Source organism: Leuciscus leuciscus (genome assembly GCF_965113295.1).
Source record: "Leuciscus leuciscus genome assembly, chromosome: 12".
NCBI classification, from domain to species: Eukaryota; Metazoa; Chordata; class Actinopteri; order Cypriniformes; family Leuciscidae; genus Leuciscus; species Leuciscus leuciscus.
In genome coordinates, this window is record NC_138736.1 from 15,191,842 (window position 1) to 15,211,524 (window position 19,683).

Here is a 19,683-nt window from a genome sequence, read left to right on the forward strand (position 1 = left end):
TTCAGTAAATAGCTTTACATTGAATAACATGTTGTGGTTGGGCTTAAGAAACTAGGCTGCATGCACAAAAGTTTAGGTACCAGAGATTACAAAGTAACAGAATTTAATTGCTTAATTTACAAAGTGATTAACCTTAGCTTGTGTCAAGAGTAATATCTCTTCAATTAGTGTCAGTTACTTTATAGATGACGAGTGTGTTAATTTGCTTAAAGTGGTATTAAGCTCTCTAATATTATTCTTCAACATAAGGCTAATTGTAAGCTTAAATGTTAGAATTAGTAATTACTCCAAAGTACATAGATGATAAAAGAAAAATCAAATACTCCAACATCCGCCTCAGATAGCAAGCACTAAGCAGTTTGTTACTGGGTGGATTGGTGCAGTCTGGTGTTCCTCAGGGATCAATTTTGGGTCCTTTACTCTTTAGCTTTTACACTTTTCCTGATGGTCAACTGTTAAGATCACTCTGTCTTAACTTTCATATTTATGCAAATGACACCCAGATCTACAAACATTCAAAACCTGATAATAATAATGTGGCTGTGGACTTTCTTTCTCAATGTATTTCTGAGATAAATGGATGTCTTAATCTTTTCTTTGTCTAAACTGAAAAGACTGACTAATGCTCTTTGGCTCACCCCACCATCTACATAAAGGGTCTTTAACCTTAAAGTCCCCATGAAATCAAAGGTTTGGGGATTTTAGTATGGATTTGTTTGCCTTAATGTTTTATATAAGCTAGCGTGCACCAATACAATGACACAATTCGCATTTAGAAGATATAAAGTTTCGGAACTTATAGGGCCCTATTTTAACGATCTGAAACGCAAGTGTCAAGCGCAAAGCGCAAGTAACTTTGTGGGCGGGTCTCGGCGATGTTGCTATTTTCCCGGCGGGATAAATGACTCTTGCGCCAGGTGCAAATCTAAAAAGAGTTGGTCTGAAGTAGCTTCATTATTCATAGGTGTGGTTTGGGCGTAACGTGAAATAAACCAATCAGAGCGTCTTCTCACATTCCCTTTAAGAGCAGACGCTTTTTCCATAGCGGATTGCTATTATACCGCCGGATTTGCCAGGCGCGCGCCAGGAGAGGTTCACAGCCAAGGAGAGCAACGCTCGCGTCACGGCCGTAAAAGAGAGAAGTTACATTGAAATGGAGAAACCCACCCAAATTAACTTCGGTTAAACAGGCGTATGATAATTTGGGTAAATGTGTAAGCTAGATCAGTGGTTCCCAAAGTGGGTGCCGCGGCACCCTGGGGTGCCGTGACAACTGGCTAGGGGTGCCGCAGAATCTCAGCTTTATTTTCCAATTTAAACAGCCTAAAATAACTATCGTACCATATAATAACCTTTTACAGCCAAGGTTATAATCGTTAACGAAAACGAACGAAAAAACGAAAACTAGGTGGGAAAAAACGCTATTTAAAACACGCAGCGTATTCGTTGAGCTGCATTTCCTTTCCCTGCTCTCTCTGTCACTCATGCGTCTCTCACATGCGCACGCGCGCGCGCGCGCACACACACACACACACACACACACACACAAACACACAGCTCCTCCCCTCCGTGCACACCGCGTCTCCATGAGAACGAGTGTTCGTTCGACGTTGAAAGCAAGTTCGCGAAAGGTTGGTCTCTCTATCTCGTGAACACCTTTACACAATCACACATTAAAACGTGGTATAAAAATATTTTAAATTCTGAATATAATTTTGTCAGTGTGTTATTGTCGACCCGAGAAGCGATTGCGCCTTCTTTAGAAAGTTAACTAGTCGCAAGTTTGAGGAAAAATGCACTTTTTGGTTGTCGATGTCAAAACACTATATAAGCTGTGATTCAAATATTAAATAATGTTATGTCATTGTCTTTTTGAATCTTGCCCCTGACAAATAACCCAAATTACAAAAAAAAAAAAACAACTAAAACTAACACTAAAACTAATAAAAACTAAACGAAAACTAAGCATTTTCAAAAAATAAAAAATAAACTAAACTAGCAAACCCACTTTAAAAACTAATTAAAACTAAACTGAATTCGAAAACAAAAAGTCAAAACGAAATAAAAATAAAAACTATTGAAAAAATGCAAAACTATAATAGGCTAACCCTGTTTACAGCATATTTTAAAATCATATCAAAACACCAACATATGCAAAAATATTTGGAGTTGTTTATTATTATTTAAAGAGTTAAGTATCTTTAAATCTGTTTTATTCCAATGATTCTCACATGCAGTAGCCTTATTGGTTAAAATCAGTCTGTTGACGTGTGTCCAGTTATTAATGGACTGATGATTCATCTGAAGGGGTTGTTTCGCCTCATATTATGTCTGTTGTAATGCATTCATAATAAATTCATGCTGCTGTTTATGCTTCATTGGTTGTTTGCTCATCTGGATATAATTGTATATATGTATGCACATATGTTCGTTTAGTTTAATTGGGTTAGGGTGCCGTGGAAAAAAAAAACACTACAAAGGGGTGCCATGCTTTCAAAAAGTTTGGGAACCACTGAGCTAGATGAATGCTTTTATAATAAATTATCTATCTATCTATCTATCTATCTATCTATCTATCTATCTATCTATCTATCTATATATATATATATCTATCGTAATAATGATTTGCAAAAATGAAAACTGCTGCTTCTGTGTAGATGAGAGAATTAAAGTGTATGCGCGTTGTGCACACGCTAAATTGATTATGGCCAAGCATGCGCCCTTAAAATAGCATATGAATAACATGCGCAACGCGCCACTGACTTTAAACTATTTTTTCCTGGTTAGTGGCGCAATTGTTTTCTAAACCTGCAAAATAGCATGAAGGAACGTTTGCGCCGGAACACGCCTCCTCTTTGCGCTGAACCGCCCCCGGGAGCGCAAGTGTATTTCCTAACTTACCGACGTGCGTCTGTGGAGGGAAAAGTCCGCTTTGCGCGGGTGCAAAATAGGAATGATTGATACATGCGTCGGTGTACAAAGTCACTTGCGCTGGGTGCAAGATAGGGCCCAGTGTCTCTCTTCCGCCAATATGGATCAATGATTATGATGACATCACTCTGCACTTCAGCTTCTCATCAGATTTTCTGTCCAATCAAATGCTCAGAGCGGATCATATGCATGAGTCGGCACATACCAGAAGACGTATCGGACCCATTTGAATTCTGCATAGATATTTGCATACATATAAGTGATATGGAAGAGATTAGGAGGAGAAATGGTTAGAGATTGTTAGCTTGTTTTTTTTTATTTTGTATTGAGTATCAGAATGCTTTTCTCTTATATTAATGTATTTCTTTTTTATTGTAACCTATGCTTGTAAAGCACTTTGAGATGCAACTTTTAAAGGCGTTTTAAAATAAAGTTTATTATCCTTCACACCACTTCCAAGTATTCCACGTTTTCCTCTGCATTGACACGTTCCTTCGCAAGTTTAAGATAATACTATAAAAGCTGTACCTGCACTCAAATTCATTTTATGTGCTGAGTAATCATCCCAAATCAGAAAAAAAACAACTGCAATGACATTTCTGACAAAAAACTCTGACTCTCAATAGAATGTCAATAGTTGACTGAATGTCAGAGGTGCTGCACCTAATTCTATCTTTAGTAACAGTTTTGCGTCACAAGGTAATCAAAAAGTGTAGTCATTATTTGTGGATTATCAATCAAAAAGGATTACCTTTAAACAGCTATATTTATAAAGTCTATTTAAAGAAAGTATTTCTTATGAATGCGTATCGAGTGTGCACTTGTGTGTCCTTCACATTTTTAAAGTATACTGTGTTTTTAAAAAGTATAATTTATTATTAATAAATTAAAAGCCAAGGAGGGTGCAGGCCATTATGTACTTAAAGATGTACTTATGTGTCAAAAAAGCACGCTAAAAAGTGCATTGCATTTAATCTAAATTTAAACTATAATACGTTTTTATTTATTGCAATTTACATGCAGTTAATTTCCTGAAAACATTACATTCAGTTCACACTTGTGTATTCTTTTAAAGTAAATACTTCCGTATTAAATTACGCTAAAGTGTACATTTCTTTTTTCACAAGGGCAGATGAATCACCTTCGCTTTTGAAAGGTGATTCAGGTTGTTTACGTATGTTTTAATACAAGGATCTACACTACTCACAGTATAATCAATCAATGTTCTATCAACACAAATGAGGAACCTTTACTTTAGCTTAAGTGTATCGTCTGTTTCACGTTTCTATACATAACCTGAAGTCTGTCATGTTATGAAAGCATATGATGATACATAATATTAAATCATAACTGATAATACAAAGTGCAAAGATCTGAAAGTATCTGATGAAAGAAATATGCTGAAAGGGGCATTGTTTCAAGTTTTTAAACCATTCGTCACAACTCCTGCTTGAAGCAAGAAAGACATATTAAATGATTTAATAAAGAAATATATATTATTATATTTCTTTATTAAATCATTTAATATGTCTTTCTTGCTTCAAGCAAGAGTTGTGACAAATGCAATTAATCTTGATTGAATGATTTGACAGCATATGTATAATATAATATAATATAATATAATATAATATAATATAATATAATATAATATAATATAATATAATATAATATAATAGTGTGAGACGTTTACCCTTGATCAAAACCACCATGACAAACATCAACTTACTACTATAGGTTATTTTTATAGCCTACACTGAAAAGATTTTTAAAAAAGTGAAACAAGAAACAATAAAATCACCTTGTTGGTGCAAAAAAGTGGTTTAATAAGACCATTCAGCACCTAAAATACACATCAATTCACTTCAGACACAATGAGAATGTGTTATTACAATGACCAATTTCTTTGATCCCCATCTGGTGGAAACTGAAGTAATAGCAGCATGCTTAAGATCACAATTAAACAATATGTGACAGAGTGGACAGAGCAGAAAATATACAGATGTTGGGTAAAAGAGGTATGAAAGTAAATGAAAGTATTAATGCAGTGGATAAACAAAATACTTTGGTTTGTTAGATCTGTAATAAACCGTAGTTCCTTGGATTATGACTGTATAACATCTAATTTCATATGATGAATTGAAATACTAAAATAAAATTGACATTCTGTGAGTTTGGATAGTGAGTAGCATACAACAACAACTATTAGCTTTACTATTAAGCCTTGTGAAACAATAATGGCAAACGAACAACCCAGCTAACATGGACTGTTCTCAGAACTTTGGCTAATGTTCTCTCAAAGTTATAAACAAATGTTCTTCCAGTAACATTAATAGAATGTTGGTTCAACGTTAGCATCGGTTGGGAATGTTAGCAAAACATTTCTAGAACACATTTTGTTAGCTGAGAAAATCCAAAGGTTACACACATAAAACCCCTATTCTAACTCTCTCTATTCGATCAAGATGAAAACATGATCTCTTAGACACACAACCTCATCCTGCACTGAAATGGATTTTCAAGATTTACTAGTGTACTAGCACCAATGACTTTACATTAGAAAGTATACATCATATATCTACAGAGAACTCATCCCACTCTTTGATATTACATTTGGAGAGCACACAAAATATTATTTTCTTTTAACAGAATGTAATGATAGTGTTACTATTTTTCATTTTCTTGTGAGCATTTGAGTCCAAGATAGATAATGCCATCAATTTACTACTAACACTGAAGAGGCCAAACGAATTGTGGGAATATTTTACATCATGTATATTAACATCATACAGAGCATTTTTTGTTTGTTGATAAGTTAGGTCCATGTATTATTGCAATCAGTGGTAAGATGCCATTTCTCAATTAACACAATATTACCTACAATATAGTTTTTGACAGTTGAAGATATTTTAAAGCTGATTTACAGTCTATATCTAAAATGTGCTTCCTGTTAACAAAACCTTATAATAATGTCTTGCATTAAGCCGATCCAACTGTGCATGCTTGCATTGTTTAGATACATTTTTCCCTCCATATTTTTGTTTGTTGTTGTTACATTTACATTAATCATGCTGTAATCTTTCTGCATTAATATTAATGCTATTGTTCATTATCTTGTACTTTCTTTTCTGGGGAATTTCCATAAGTCATTTATGGAGATAACTTGAAAGATCTACATTCACTAATAGCACTGACTTTTCCAGGATTGAAAATCACAATGTTCAAATTCCCTGATATTTCCATGTTTTCCATGTCCGTGGAAATCCTGAATAGAGTTTTTTATTTTTTATTTTTTTACTCAGTCTCTGTAAAATTTTATTCACACACGTCTAAATTCACGTCTAAAATCTAAACATATATTTGGTTCAGTGTTAATGAAATGCTACATAAGAGCTGATTTGCAATTGAAATAATAAACACTGCACAGTTTAAATGCTCTGAATGTTTAAATATATGCAAGGAAGAACCCAAGCATGCACCAATCACAATTCAATATGCAAACAGATGCAAGAGAGAAGATCAATCACAAAGCAGTATGCAAACATTATGATGATAACTTTGCTGCCAGTTAACTTTTAAAGTATGAATAGTCAATCACTGTATCAATGGGAGATTTTTAAACTTGTATCTTAATTTTATTTTTAATTTTTTAGGTAACAAGCGGTGAAATTAGTGGTTCAGGCTAAATGAACTATAGATGTTTATAGGCACAGTATGTAATATTGACAGCCTTGACAGCTAGCGGTTGAAATGGGTACTGCAGTCCAAATTCAAAATATTGGAGTGAGTTGTTTCCCCTACCCCATCCTCCTCAGACTCGAAGCTCACACGGGTTGCCAGTTTGAGGACACGCAACAGGAACGAGCGCAATTGACAGTGGTAAGCGACAAGTCTAAGTTGATGAGCTCATGTTTTAATATGCCTCTGGTCATAGAGCTTTTTAGATGGATGCCAGCTTTTTAGTTCAGACAGAATCTGTAATCTCTGACCCAGTTTGTTTGCTGGCTTCCATGGCTGCAATACGCTTTGTTTTCCTCCAACTGGCAACTTGGGGTATCGAAATACTATTGGGTGAATTGGTAATGAGCGGGATAAACACAGCATGTTTCCTAAATCTCTGCAAACATATTGTGGTATTTTTATCCTTTAGTATAGTAATAAAAAAATAATAAAAAAGGACATACAGCACCTTTAATATTTAGGGTTAGGGGTTGACCCTGAATATTTGAGGAATATCCAACCCAATCTCACGGCAATTCGTACGTATGTTATGAGGTGGCTAATTCGTATGACATAACTTGTACGAATTTTGCTAACTCCTATGTATTATACGAGTTGCCCAATTCATATGAATTCGCATAAATTACCTAACCCTTACCCCGCCCCTAAACCTACCCGTCACTGGGGTTTAGACAAATTGTATGAATTCGTACGAATTAGCCACCTCGTAAAACACGTACGAATTGGAATATCAGTAGAGTGCATCGGCTGACAGACACAGAGGATCTCTGCAACTTTTTAGAGCAGGTAATGCAATGCTAAAGCGATAGTTCACCCCAAAATGAACATTCACTGTCATGTCATGTTTTGAAACCCAGAACTTCTTTCTTCTATAGAATGCAAAAGGACAAAATAATAGAATGTTACACTTTTACAAACAATTAACATGAACGGTGACCACAGAAGTCAAGCAAGATTTTTAATGAATAATGATTTACAAAGTACTCTCTCAAAACTAGGCTATTATACGACTTAATATGCTAATCCACTTTCATTGGAAGAAAGTGTTAAAGGTTTGGAATGATGAAGATTTTTCATTTTTGGCTGAACCATCCCTTTAAGCATAATGACATATTGGAAAGCCCTATCATGTCGATTTCATATACCACTAAAATATAAAAACCCTTGCTGCTAAAACCTCACTGATCACCAAAGCCCCTACACTATACATACAGATCACATGAGTATGAAGTGTCAAACGTCTGTTAAAGAGTCCATGGGGGCTACTTGAGGTTCAGTGGGAGGGCTGGGGATTTCTTCTATTGGCTCAGATTGAGGTTCAGGCACACGCTCTGGCATTGGCTCCACCTCTGAGACAAACACCTCCACCTATAAGGTTTGAATGGAATTGGGAAGAAACAGAAGTTTGATTGGTTGACAGGTTCTAGAACTAAAAAAGGAGTAAGGCCCCTTCACACCAAGAACGATTACTATAAAAATGATTATACGAAGTTCTGTCATGAAACTCTAGATGGCGCATACTGATGGGCCCTTAACGAAACCTGCTGACAATTGCATCGTTAACTACACGGCACAAGCTGATTGGTTCCTGTTGCATCTGCAGCCAATGAGCTTGCTGCTCAACATTTAAATAGTTGGCCAATGTTTGCTATAGCAGTTTGCAGCGCGCTTCACCTTCCCCAGCTCCACCTGTACAGATCTGTTACAAGTAATTTCATATGCTATTTGTGCAGCAGCAATAGCAGCAACAAGACCAAGTACATTATCATTGTCATATCAATTACCATGACTCGTCCAAGAGTTGTCATGATAGAAATAACGATAACTATACTATTATCCACACCAATGGACAATAACTTTCTGTTTATTATAAGCACACTCTGCAGTTACGTCGTCTGTCGATTTAAATGCTTGAGCTCTTTAAAGTTGAGTGGATTCTGATTGGCTGTCAGTGTTTCCAAAGATATAATTCCTCTGTGTCGTTATCGTTATAGTTTGGACTTTCCTATTGTCAAAGAACAATTACTAAAACTTTACAGTTGTCTTTATAGTTATATTTGTTGGTGTGAACATGCCTTTAAAGCTCTAGCAAGCTCTAGTTTCACATTAGGTCCATTTCGAACCAATGAAGGTATAATCCTAAATTAAATCTCAATGTAGGTGAACATGGTGTACCTGAGGTTGGCTAGGGGTGACCGCCTCTGGCTGAGATGGAGCTGCACGCTGTCTAAAACCAGGAAACTGTGGAAAACACAGAGTTCATCAATGTATTATATTAGTTTATCGCGGAAAGGATTTGCCCAAACAATTTTGAAGAGCACATCACAAATCACATTTATACCAGAAGTCTACCAAATTTGCCATACTATTTGCATTAAATGGGTAGTTCACACAAAAATTACTCACTCTCATATTGTTCCAAACCAATACGATTTATGTTCATCTTCGAAACAAAAATGGATACTTTTAATGAAATCTGAGAGATTTCTGTCCCTCCCACTGAAAAGACTATTCACCAAAAACTCTAATTTAGGCTTTTGTTAACTTAAACATTGATCAGCGAATATACAGAGCACTGAAATATGGTAAACGGAAGCTCAACTGTACTTGCTTGATGCTTGAGAACAAACCTCATTGGTTCTTGCGAAACCTCAATCATACTGGCGTGACATGGAAGAATGAATCTCATTGGTTATTTATATTTGAACTTCCGTTTACCAAATTTGAGTGATTTATGTATTAGCTGATCAATGTTTATAAATAAAAAGCCTAAATTAAATCTGTTCATCATATAAAGTGACCATGTCTCTTCAGAAGACTTGAATTAAACTGCTCATTTCATATGGATTTCTCTTTACCCTCTCTTAATGAACGTTCTGAAGAATCAAAGTTTTGGAAAGACAGAAATCTCTCAGATTTCATTAAAATATCTTCATTTGGGGTTTGGATCAACATGAGGGTGAGTAAATGATGACAGAATTAAAATGTTTGGGTGAACTAACCCTTTAAACACAACACAATCTCCAAAGTCACCACATACTCTCTATAATCCTATTATTGTGCATATGTTTAACTGACCTTCACACCAGCTTTAGCAAGAGCACTGAGTCCAAACAAAATGGTTACAATGCAGATCACCAACTCCACCACAAGGAACAGAACCAAGGTGGCCAAGAAGCCATCAATCAAGAGCTGACAGCACCCAAAAGAAACAGAAAAACAAGACAGTGGTTATAACATCTGTCAATTTACCTAAAAAGACAAAAATAGTTACAACAGCTATCAAAACTGATGTGCTTGTCCACATGTTTGGAAGTTGCCAAAGAGATCATCTCTTAAAAACAAGCAGACAAGCACACTAGTAAGGCAGGTATTGTTGTAATAGAAAAAAAGAATAATACAAAATAAATAAAAAAAATGGACAGAAGATTAGCAAGGGTGACCATTTGATTTTTCATTGCACATCTGCAAATAATTGAAGGTATCTTTCATTCTGGAGCATTTTCAGACAACTGGCCCAAAGTGCAAAACTGACAATATCTTCAAAATGACCCACACCCTGCTTCCGCATGCATTCACTCTCCTAACACAAATATACACAAAGCTACTGATCATTTTTTGATAATGACAATGAAAAACAAGCAGATCCTTAAAGGGTGAATTCAGGCATATTGGGCTAATGTTAGAGTGGCTGTCACATTGGTGGCTAAATGTACCTGAATGAACAATATATGTTTTGTGCTTGAATTTCTGCAAAATGTTTGTCACCTTAAAAACAACATTTTTTTTTTTTTTTTTATGTACCTGTTTTTTTTTTCTCTCTCGCAATATCTGCAAATATTTAAGCACATTCATATACACAAAGAAAAACATAAAGGTAAGAATGACTTACTTTACAATGTCTCTCGACAGAATAAGTGCACTTCTTGTAACAATGTTGTTGCTTTGGAAAAGCAGACACAAAAAACATAATCATGTTGAATTTTGCCAAAGACCTGGCTCACTTTAAAAATATAGCTATAAAGCTATTATTCATATACAAATGTTGCTGCAAGCACACCCAATTGGTCAATTTAGAAAAACTGTTACAGTTTTTTGGCTTCCTTGACAAACTACAGTGCCCTCAGAAAGGTTTTGGACTTCTGAGATTGGGACAAATCCCATAAACCACTTAATTGGACAGCTATTATAAAAAGATGTTTCTTTTGAAAAACTAGTCACTTCTTTTCAGGTATTACAAAGAGTATGTTTACAATGTCCAGCCATTGTAAGGTGGCTGGACATTGCTGGACTTTACTATAAACAGACTATAAACATGAGCAGCCTCAAAGTCAAATGTACAGTATAACCAACATGTGTTGGTTATACATGTTAACCATGTATAACCAAAATACCCCCCCCCCCACAAAAAAATAAAAATAAAACACATAAAAAATGTAAAAACACAAACAATATTCCATATTCTAATACCTTTTTTTTATTTAAATTTTTTTTTATAAAAGTTTAGTGTTATAGTCCAAATACCTTGAAAGGGCACTGTTTTTATTAATTTCTCCAGCATCAGAAAAAGTCTGTACCAAGTGCAAAGGATCAATATCCATTACTCTATTATGTTATAAATATATAAGACAAAATATAAATTACAAATCAGAACAAATGAATAGGAGCGATGTTAACATATTTTGTTACATCTTATGTCAGCAATAATATTCATATCTTTCAATATTTCTCAACAATTGATAAACCACTTAATATTCTACAAAAAATAAAAATAAATTCCAAGCAAACTGCTTAAATTGCTTTCATATTCAAAGCAATTTAATAAAGTATGTTGTGTAAACCCACATCAAATTATAAGTCACTACCCCAAATAACAACATTACCTGTCTTTTTTCACTTTCTATTTCATTCAGAAACTTTATATTAATTTCGACAACATAATCCTTCACTTCATTAAGCCTGTATTTAACCATATGGTCAAACAAAATAATCACACTGATTAAAGAAATTAACAGAAGATTTAATCACATACGTATCATTTTAAATGAAAGTTTAAGCAAACAAAAATTATACTAAAACTTCAGCTTCCAATTTTATTTTTATTTTCTTATTTCTTGTTAAAAAAGACCAACAGTTCTTTAACTCCACTGCACTGCACATTCTTAAAAATTCTTCAACCATCTGAACCACTTGGCATTTTGACAGACAGAACATCATTATGCTTTTTATTGAAAGTTTTGAAGATGCTATGTTTTGCACTTCGGTACAGTCCTTTGAAAAGGCATCAAGGAAATTTCTTTAAGAAAAAACTGTAACAAGAAAGTTGATGTGGCCAGTTCATCACATCATACCCACTTTACAGTGTTTCATCCATCCCACTGCACCCAAAACACACCCACATGCATTCATCATTAATGTAATGTATGCATTCAGAGATCTATATCTGCAGGTCTATGTATATGTGCAAAAATACACAAACCCATCTTCCAATAATGCAAGCTGCTCAACAGTGCAGTGACAGAGTAGAAGATCTGGGAGCTCACCACAGCATAGATCTCCAGTCTCCTGCAGTGCTCACAGTGGTAAGTGTCCTGTCGGTAAGGCAGGTGACGGGACAGCAGCCCAAGAACAGCAGTGGAAAACGCTGCACTGACCAGGTGAGCAACCAGCGTGGCTTTCACCTTCACACGATGGGACCGAAGTTACTGTACAGCTATAACTCACCGTGATTCGTCAAAACATTGAAAAGGGAAACTCAGTACTGAGAAAAGACTGAAATATAATGCCAGTCAAAAGTTTGAACATACCTACTTTCTTTATTATGATGGGTTTTTTTTCCCACATTTGAATAGTCATGACCAAAAATAAATAAACAGATCAAAACTTGCTTGTATTCGAGCTTCTTCGTTTTTGTAGCTTAGCTTGAAATCTTTGAAGAAGTTCATATGTATGATGGCTATGTAATTGTTAGATGCCTATCCCTTACTATCTGCTCCAAAATAAATACATAAAAAACACCAAAACAACAAAATCCAAAACACGGCCAAAAAATATAAATTGGAATGTCTGTGGGGGGTCCACAGTAAAAAACGCATTCCTGTGGGTAAAAATGGAGTTCTTGGGGAAGCGTTTCAACAAGCGGCAACAGTGTAAAAGCTCAATTCCACAGGAAAACCCCAGACTTGGTAACACTGTCATAAACAGGCACAATTTCTATTTTTCTACAAATCTAATTTCAATCATTTAAACATTAGAATTGACTATCTGCTCAAAACATTCCAAATTTTATTAGCCTACATTTTTTTGCAAAACTAATAACAATCATTTGTGTATGAGCATTAAAATAATTAAGAGGGGAACAAACATTTGTCTGGTCGGTTCAGGGTGGGTGGGTAAATATGTAGGTATTTTCATTGGTTCTGCAATCCTTTTAATTTGTACTCACCCAAAACAGAGTTGGAAACCTTCCAGTGTGGATTAAAATGGATCCAGACACAAGCAACTGATAACAACAGATAAAAAAAAGGTATTGTTTGCTACTACATCCATAGCAACAATTTGATTCAATAATAGGTTAAATATTAAACCCTGTTTTACAACAAATTAAATAAACATAGTACATTCAGCTTACCTGAGCAACAATCACTACCACAACGATGACATCAGGAGAGAAGTGGACCTCTTCATAGAGCTGAAGAATGGTGACGCTCAGACACAAGCACAAGACACCAATAATGATCTGAATGGACTGAAACAACACAACAAGATCAACTTGGAATGTTTCCAAAAAGGCAATTAGATTTAATTCAGTTTTTCATATTGTAAAAAATGTGCAACAAAGAGGCTCATGTGAAATAACTGGTATATAAAGATACTCCTGTGCACTTTTTCCTGCCTTCAATATCAGATTTGTTTGTGGTGTTGAATGTAAAACTCACCCCCAGCGCCTTCGGCTCCACATTCTGAAATGCCTTGACCTGGTTTGGCGTCAGATTTCCTACAGGGCGAGTGGGACCCTGACTCTCCATGCCCATGCTGATGTCAGGCAGTTTGAGATGTGGCTATGCTAAGATCAAGAAATACACTTTGAGATCTCTTGATTTAGATGGAGGAGGAACCTAAAGTGAATAGGGAAACAGACAGAGATGAGAACGAAGACAGATGAAGGCAGCGCAGGACAGAATGAATGGAAACAAATATGGATGACTGAGCATTGAGCCTTAAACAGGTCATGCTCAAGGTGCCATTTATGCCTGAAATCATATCTTTTCTCAGGCCCCAAGATCCGGAACACAATAATCATATTAGACCAATTTCAATGGACTATTCTTATACTATCACCCACAATCTAAAAAAAAAAATTGTTACAGGCTTAATAGGCTTTAGTTTATAGAATTATATACTTTTTACTGTAGTGTACTTTGCCATTATTCCATTATGAAAACCCTTTGACTTGAACTTGACTGGGGCAAAATAAGCTTCAATCTATTGCATTAAAATGGTTGACTAGTTCTTGACCGTTTGTAGAGACACCATTTGTGACCCTGGATCACAAAACCAGTCACAAGTCACATGGGTATATTAGTGGCAATAGCAAACAATACATTGTATGGGTCAAAATGATCGATTTTTCTTTTATGCCAAAAATCATTAGGATATTAAGTAAAGATCATGTTCCATGAAGATATTTTGTAAATTTCCAACCGTAAATATATAAAACATTTATTTTTGTGAGTGAATGCAGCACAATCGCGAACATAAATGGACTTAAAGTAGGCGATTTTCTCAATGTTCAGATTTTTTTTGCACCCTCGGATTCTAGATTTTCAAATAGTTGAATATCGGCCAAATATTATCCTAGTCCTATCATAGCAAACCATACATCAATGGAAAGCTTATTTATTCAGCTTTCAGATGATGTATACATCTAAATAAATAAATAAAAATACCCATGTGACTGGTTTTGTGGTCCAGGGTCACATTTGAGCATTTGAGATGCAACACAAGACAAGATGATTCTATTTATACTAAACATCCAAAATGATCTGTGAGAGAAAACATAAAAAAGAAACTAATCCGACCTGGAGACAGTATTTTGTGCAAAACCCCAAACAATATACGCCTTCTGAACCCTCATAACTGTGGAGAGCATCTAGACACCCTTTCAAAAAGCCTCTGAGGAACAAGATTGAACCCACAAGTTCCTACGAAAACTCTACGGATAGTGGTTCTTCCATTAACCCCATCATAAAGGAGAGGATTTGAGGTATAAGATGCTACCATGGGGCAAGATGACATTTTTAAATTTAATAATTAATGAATTGGGGTTATTATTCAGCATTTCCATAAATTAGATGTACATTTCAGGCACCTTTGCTTTCATTAAAACCAACAGGTTAGTCAAGTGAAATCATTTGATTTGCATTCACAGTGTTGCTATTGTGAAATCTTCAGTTAAAAAATGGGCAATTTTAAATGTAAATATGAATATGATTGCATAGAAGTCATAGAATAATTTTGCCTTTCAGATTAATCCATTTTACTGGTATTCTCCTTTGTCATCAGTTATTCAATTGTTATTATCAAAATAAAAATGAATAGGCTACAATAATTTTAGTATTTTACATTAATGACACTTACAATTATATATAGGCTACATATTAATAAGAATATACTACACATGATAAACTTAAGTCCACATTGTTCTTCAGGAGGCATCATCCCCCATCCTAACCCCATATACACATATATATAATTATATAGTGTGTGTGTGTGTGTATATATATATATATATATATAGATCTCCTTCCAATCTGTATTAGGTGTATGGATATTTTAGACATTCAAGTGCATATCTTTTCCTTTTTTTTTTTGTGCAAAGGTGTGTTGAATGTATCATATAACCTTCAGCAAAGCATCGTATTCCCCATTTTTAAGTGATGATGTATTATATTTTAAGTGGTTTCTTGGTCTCGGAGGCTAGGAGCAGCCAAAAATAGACACAGGGCAAAACGTGCAGCTTCATCACTCTCCTCATCCGCAGTGCCCCGCACTATGACAGAACATGCAATTTTATAACGAGCATAATACCTGCGCTATGAATAACGCCAAGCCGAGCGGTACACTCAATGCGACTCACCAGTGCTTTATTCTGGTTTCCAAATCCTAAACGTGTGTAACCTCCAGCGCTGTCATAGGTGGGGCCGCACGCATGTCGCCTATAGCCTACGTCCTGTCCCAAATCGAGATTCATTCAAATACATGCGTGATGTCACTTACCTCTGCAGCTCAAGTAAAACGCGTTGCTTTGTGGTAAGTTTTCTCTTTAAAGGCTAAAGTGCAGCATTCAGTTATTCCATCCGCGACGTGGTTGAAGGGAAACAACTAGTTAATTGTATGGGTGTGAGGCATGCGGTGCAGTACCGCAGTGAGGAGGAGGCTGGTGCTCTGCATTGGTATGGATGGAGACTGACTCAAAGTGATGCGGCGCTATGGCAACTTCCAGAAAACTCACTCGCATCTACACGCGACACAGAACAGGGGTTTGTTACATTGTTTTTTTTCTACTGACCAATACAGTGCTGTAATGCAGTAGATTATTTATTTCTTTATTTTTATTCATTTAATTTAGTTAGTTTAACCCATTTGTGCCCACATTTTTCTGAATGGTTTCATGCATAAAGTCGTGTTAATATTGTCATATATGAACATGTTCTGAATTTATTTTCCCCAGGTTTTTGTTTGTTTTTTTCCTTTGAAAATCGTATTTGAATGTGCGGCAACTATAATTGCCGGTGGGCAAATATGTTGTATGCACCCCCTCAATGTCAAATATGAATAGGAGGAGAACATTTGGCATCTATCTCAAAATAACTGCTTTCAACAGATCAATCTTTATTCATAAATTTATTATGTATAAAAGTTGAAGAACATTTGATGCGAACCCAAAAAAAGCTGCATCTATCTTATAATCTCTTGAATATGACAAAACACAAAAAACAACAAATCCATTTGTCTTAACCCTTGTACGCTGTTCGGGGGATTTTTGACCCACATTTCTAACTTTCATTCATGGGGATAACATGGATAATTTGACATGGTTTAGTGTACGATTTTTGCCCATCTTTTGGAAAATGCAGTTTTAAAAGTAACAAATTATCACTTTAACCAGTAGATGGCTGCAGAGCTCCACTATTTGCTATTTGACTATAACTGAAAGACATCTTTTCACAAGTTTTTCCAGTTGAATTCATAATTATAACAATAAAAGTTACTTTTTGTCAAGGTCTAGGCATTTTTTGTACTGATTTTAATTTTTTTTGTAATAATGTTATATTATGATTAGAATCAAAATAATTTTGTCAATGGACAAAATTCATCCTCAAAATCAGAAACAACACAGAACACACATTTAAAAAAATAAAAAATAAATAAAAATCAGTTAGTGCATTTGACAGTCAAAGCTAAAAAGGCAGTATCCTCACAACTATGTTCCTTTTTTGAAAGAAATGGAATCTGCAAGGATTTCCAGTCAGGATTTAGACTGTACCAGTACTGAGACTGCTCTCATTAGAGTTACAAATGATTTGCTCTTATCATCCGATCATGGTTGTATCTCTTTATTAGTGTTACTCGATCTTAGTGCTGCATTTAATACCGTTGATCACAACATTCTTTTAAATAGACTCGAAAATTAGGTTGGCATTAGTGGAATTGCATTAGCATGGTTTAAATCATACTTATCTGATTATCGTTACCGTTATCAGTTTGTAGCAGTAAATGAAGAGATGTCTTATCGATCACAAGTTCAGTATGGAGTACCACAATTCTCAGGACCGTCACTGTTTACTCTGTACATGCTACGATGATTCTCAGCTCTATATCTCTTCGCGCCCTGACAAAACTTGCCAATTCAAGAAATTAACGGAATGCATAACTGATATAAAAATGTGGATGACTAGTAATTTTCTATTATTTAATTAAAAAAAAAAACAGAGTTTCTAATGATTGGACCAAAAACCTCTACAAGTACTAACCTAGAATACTGTCTAACAATTGAAGGCTGCTCTGTCAAATCTTCGTCATTGGCAAATCTTTCATTTGAAAGCCATGTTTCTAGCATCAGTAAAACTGCATTCTTCCATCTTAAAAATATATCTAAATTATGACATATGCTTTCAATGAAAAATGCGGAACAGTTAGTTCATGACCTCAAGGCTAGATTATTGTAATGCTCTCATGGGTGGTTGCCCTGCACGCATATGGAAGTAAAATAATGTCAAATGTTTTTGAAATAAAAAGCCTGTTGAATTGCACTACTTGAAAGAAAATAGGCATTGCATTAACCATGCTTGCATTTTAATGCATTGTATTTTTAGGGCTTGCATTTTTATGGGCTGAAATTCAACATGGTTGAATATTTAAGCTGTGAATATTTCAATTAAAAACATTTCAAACACCTTTTCATTATTAAAAATTCAATAATCCATATTCACCTTTCATATTTCACTTCCAAAATATTCAAACTGTTTAAAAATACAACCAATATTATTCAACAGGCAATTTTCGGTCCATTTTATTTCACTTTGCAAATTCGCTTCCACAAATTCAGTGGTTCAAATTCGACAGTAAATTCAACATTGACGTCCAGGAACTGCAGGAAAAGCAGTAGATTGCCGAGCATACTCTCCATCTGCTGTTAGTCGACCTCACCAGCAGGAGGTGCAAAAGCGCTTGTTGTTGACGAAGACATTCATTCATAAAATGAAAATGATTATCTGTGTCAGTATATGCGGAAAAGATGATAAACACACAAAAGCTGTGTTTATGTTTCATTCAATAACTTCATTGTTACTTTCCCTGTAGCCTACATGCCATCAGCTTTCTCTACCATGAACGGGATTATAATCGGTTTCCCTCAATACCTCATACTCAAGGATTCCCCTTCCGTTGGGACAAAACGCTAGCTTAATGGACTAATACAGCGATATGAAAGATCTTGCACCTTATTGGGGAAGTAGGCTGTAGCTACTATATAGGCTACAGGCAAGCAGATGGACTCAGAATATGAACTTAACGCGCAAAGTTTCATGCTGAGCGTTTACTGGCATAAAACACAAGTTTGATCAATTAATACTAACACTTCTCTTCTCTTCTCTTCTCTTCTCTTCTCTTCTCTTCTCTTCTCTTCTCTCTCTCTATATATATAGTATGCATACGTGTATTGCATAAGCTTAAACTGTCATAGCACTTGCATATTGTCCTCCTATTGTTTGTTTAACTGTAAATCGCTTTGGATAAAAGCGTCTGCTAAATGACTAAATGTAAAATTGGCTTGACATTGGACATTCGCACATTTAGGGACCGTCTCTAAAGTTGCATACAACATTGGCATACACGTTTCTAACTTCAATAGCAAACTTAAATTTATTTGAATAAATATCAAAAATCCAAAGGGTGCGCATTATGCCTGACACTACATGAACACTTTACAGTTGGTTTTATGACTGTAAGTCGTTCTATTCAAATGCTATCGGAGTTAGAAACGTGTATACCAAAGTCGTATACACTTTAGAGACGGTCCCTAAATGTGCGAATGTCCAACATCAAGCCATCTTTATGCCAGTCTATCACTGGGAAACGCTCAGCATTAAACTTTGAAAAATGCTCGGCAATCTACTGCTTTTCCTGCACTTCCTGGACGTCAATGTTGAATTTACTGTCGAATTTGAACCACTGAATTTGTGGAAGCGAATTTGCAAAGCGAAATAAAATGGACCGAAAATTGCCTGTTGAATAATATTGGTTGTATTTTTAAACGGTTTGAATATTTTGGAAGTGAAATATGAAAGGTGAATATGGATTATTGAATTTTTAATAATGAAAAGGTGTTTGAAATGTTTTTAATTGAAATATTCACAGCTTAAATATTCAACCATGTTGAATTTCAGCCCATAAAAATGCAAGCCCTAAAAATACAATGCATTAAAATGCAAGCATGGTTAATGCAATGCC

General features: G+C 35.3%; 1 protein-coding gene across 4 annotated transcripts; it reads right to left on the bottom strand.

Annotated features, from left to right (window-relative positions):
* Positions 1-4,708: 4,708 nt before the first annotated feature.
* Positions 4,709-16,297, bottom strand: LOC309510408 (uncharacterized protein). Of its 4 annotated transcripts, none has more exons than XM_082185155.1 (9): positions 15,809-16,297; positions 13,608-13,735; positions 13,301-13,417; positions 13,115-13,171; positions 12,213-12,350; positions 10,562-10,612; positions 9,748-9,861; positions 8,845-8,910; positions 4,709-8,037 (listed from the first exon to the last, which is right to left on the bottom strand). In XM_082185155.1, exons 2-9 carry the CDS (start codon positions 13,701-13,703, stop codon positions 7,903-7,905), a joined length of 774 nt encoding a protein of 257 aa, XP_082041281.1. In that variant the 5' UTR covers positions 13,704-13,735; positions 15,809-16,297; the 3' UTR covers positions 4,709-7,902. The 4 variants fall into 4 exon arrangements, with proteins under 4 accessions (XP_082041281.1, XP_082041279.1, XP_082041280.1 ...); XM_082185153.1 differs by having other exon boundaries at positions 13,608-13,787; positions 15,949-16,296; XM_082185154.1 differs by having other exon boundaries at positions 13,608-13,787; positions 15,809-16,296.
* Between the last annotated feature and the right edge of the window lie 3,386 nt (positions 16,298-19,683).

Coding starts and splice junctions, on each gene's coding strand:
- LOC309510408 (XM_082185155.1), bottom strand. CDS start 13,703: ATGGGCATGGAGAGTCAGGGTCCCACTCGCCCTGTAGGAAATCTGACG. Junction 9,862..10,561: donor CTGTCGAGAGACATTGTAAA/GTAAGTCATTCT, acceptor GGGTGCTGTCAG/CTCTTGATTGATGGCTTCTT. Junction 8,038..8,844: donor TCACCCCTAGCCAACCTCAG/GTACACCATGTT, acceptor CAAACCTTATAG/GTGGAGGTGTTTGTCTCAGA.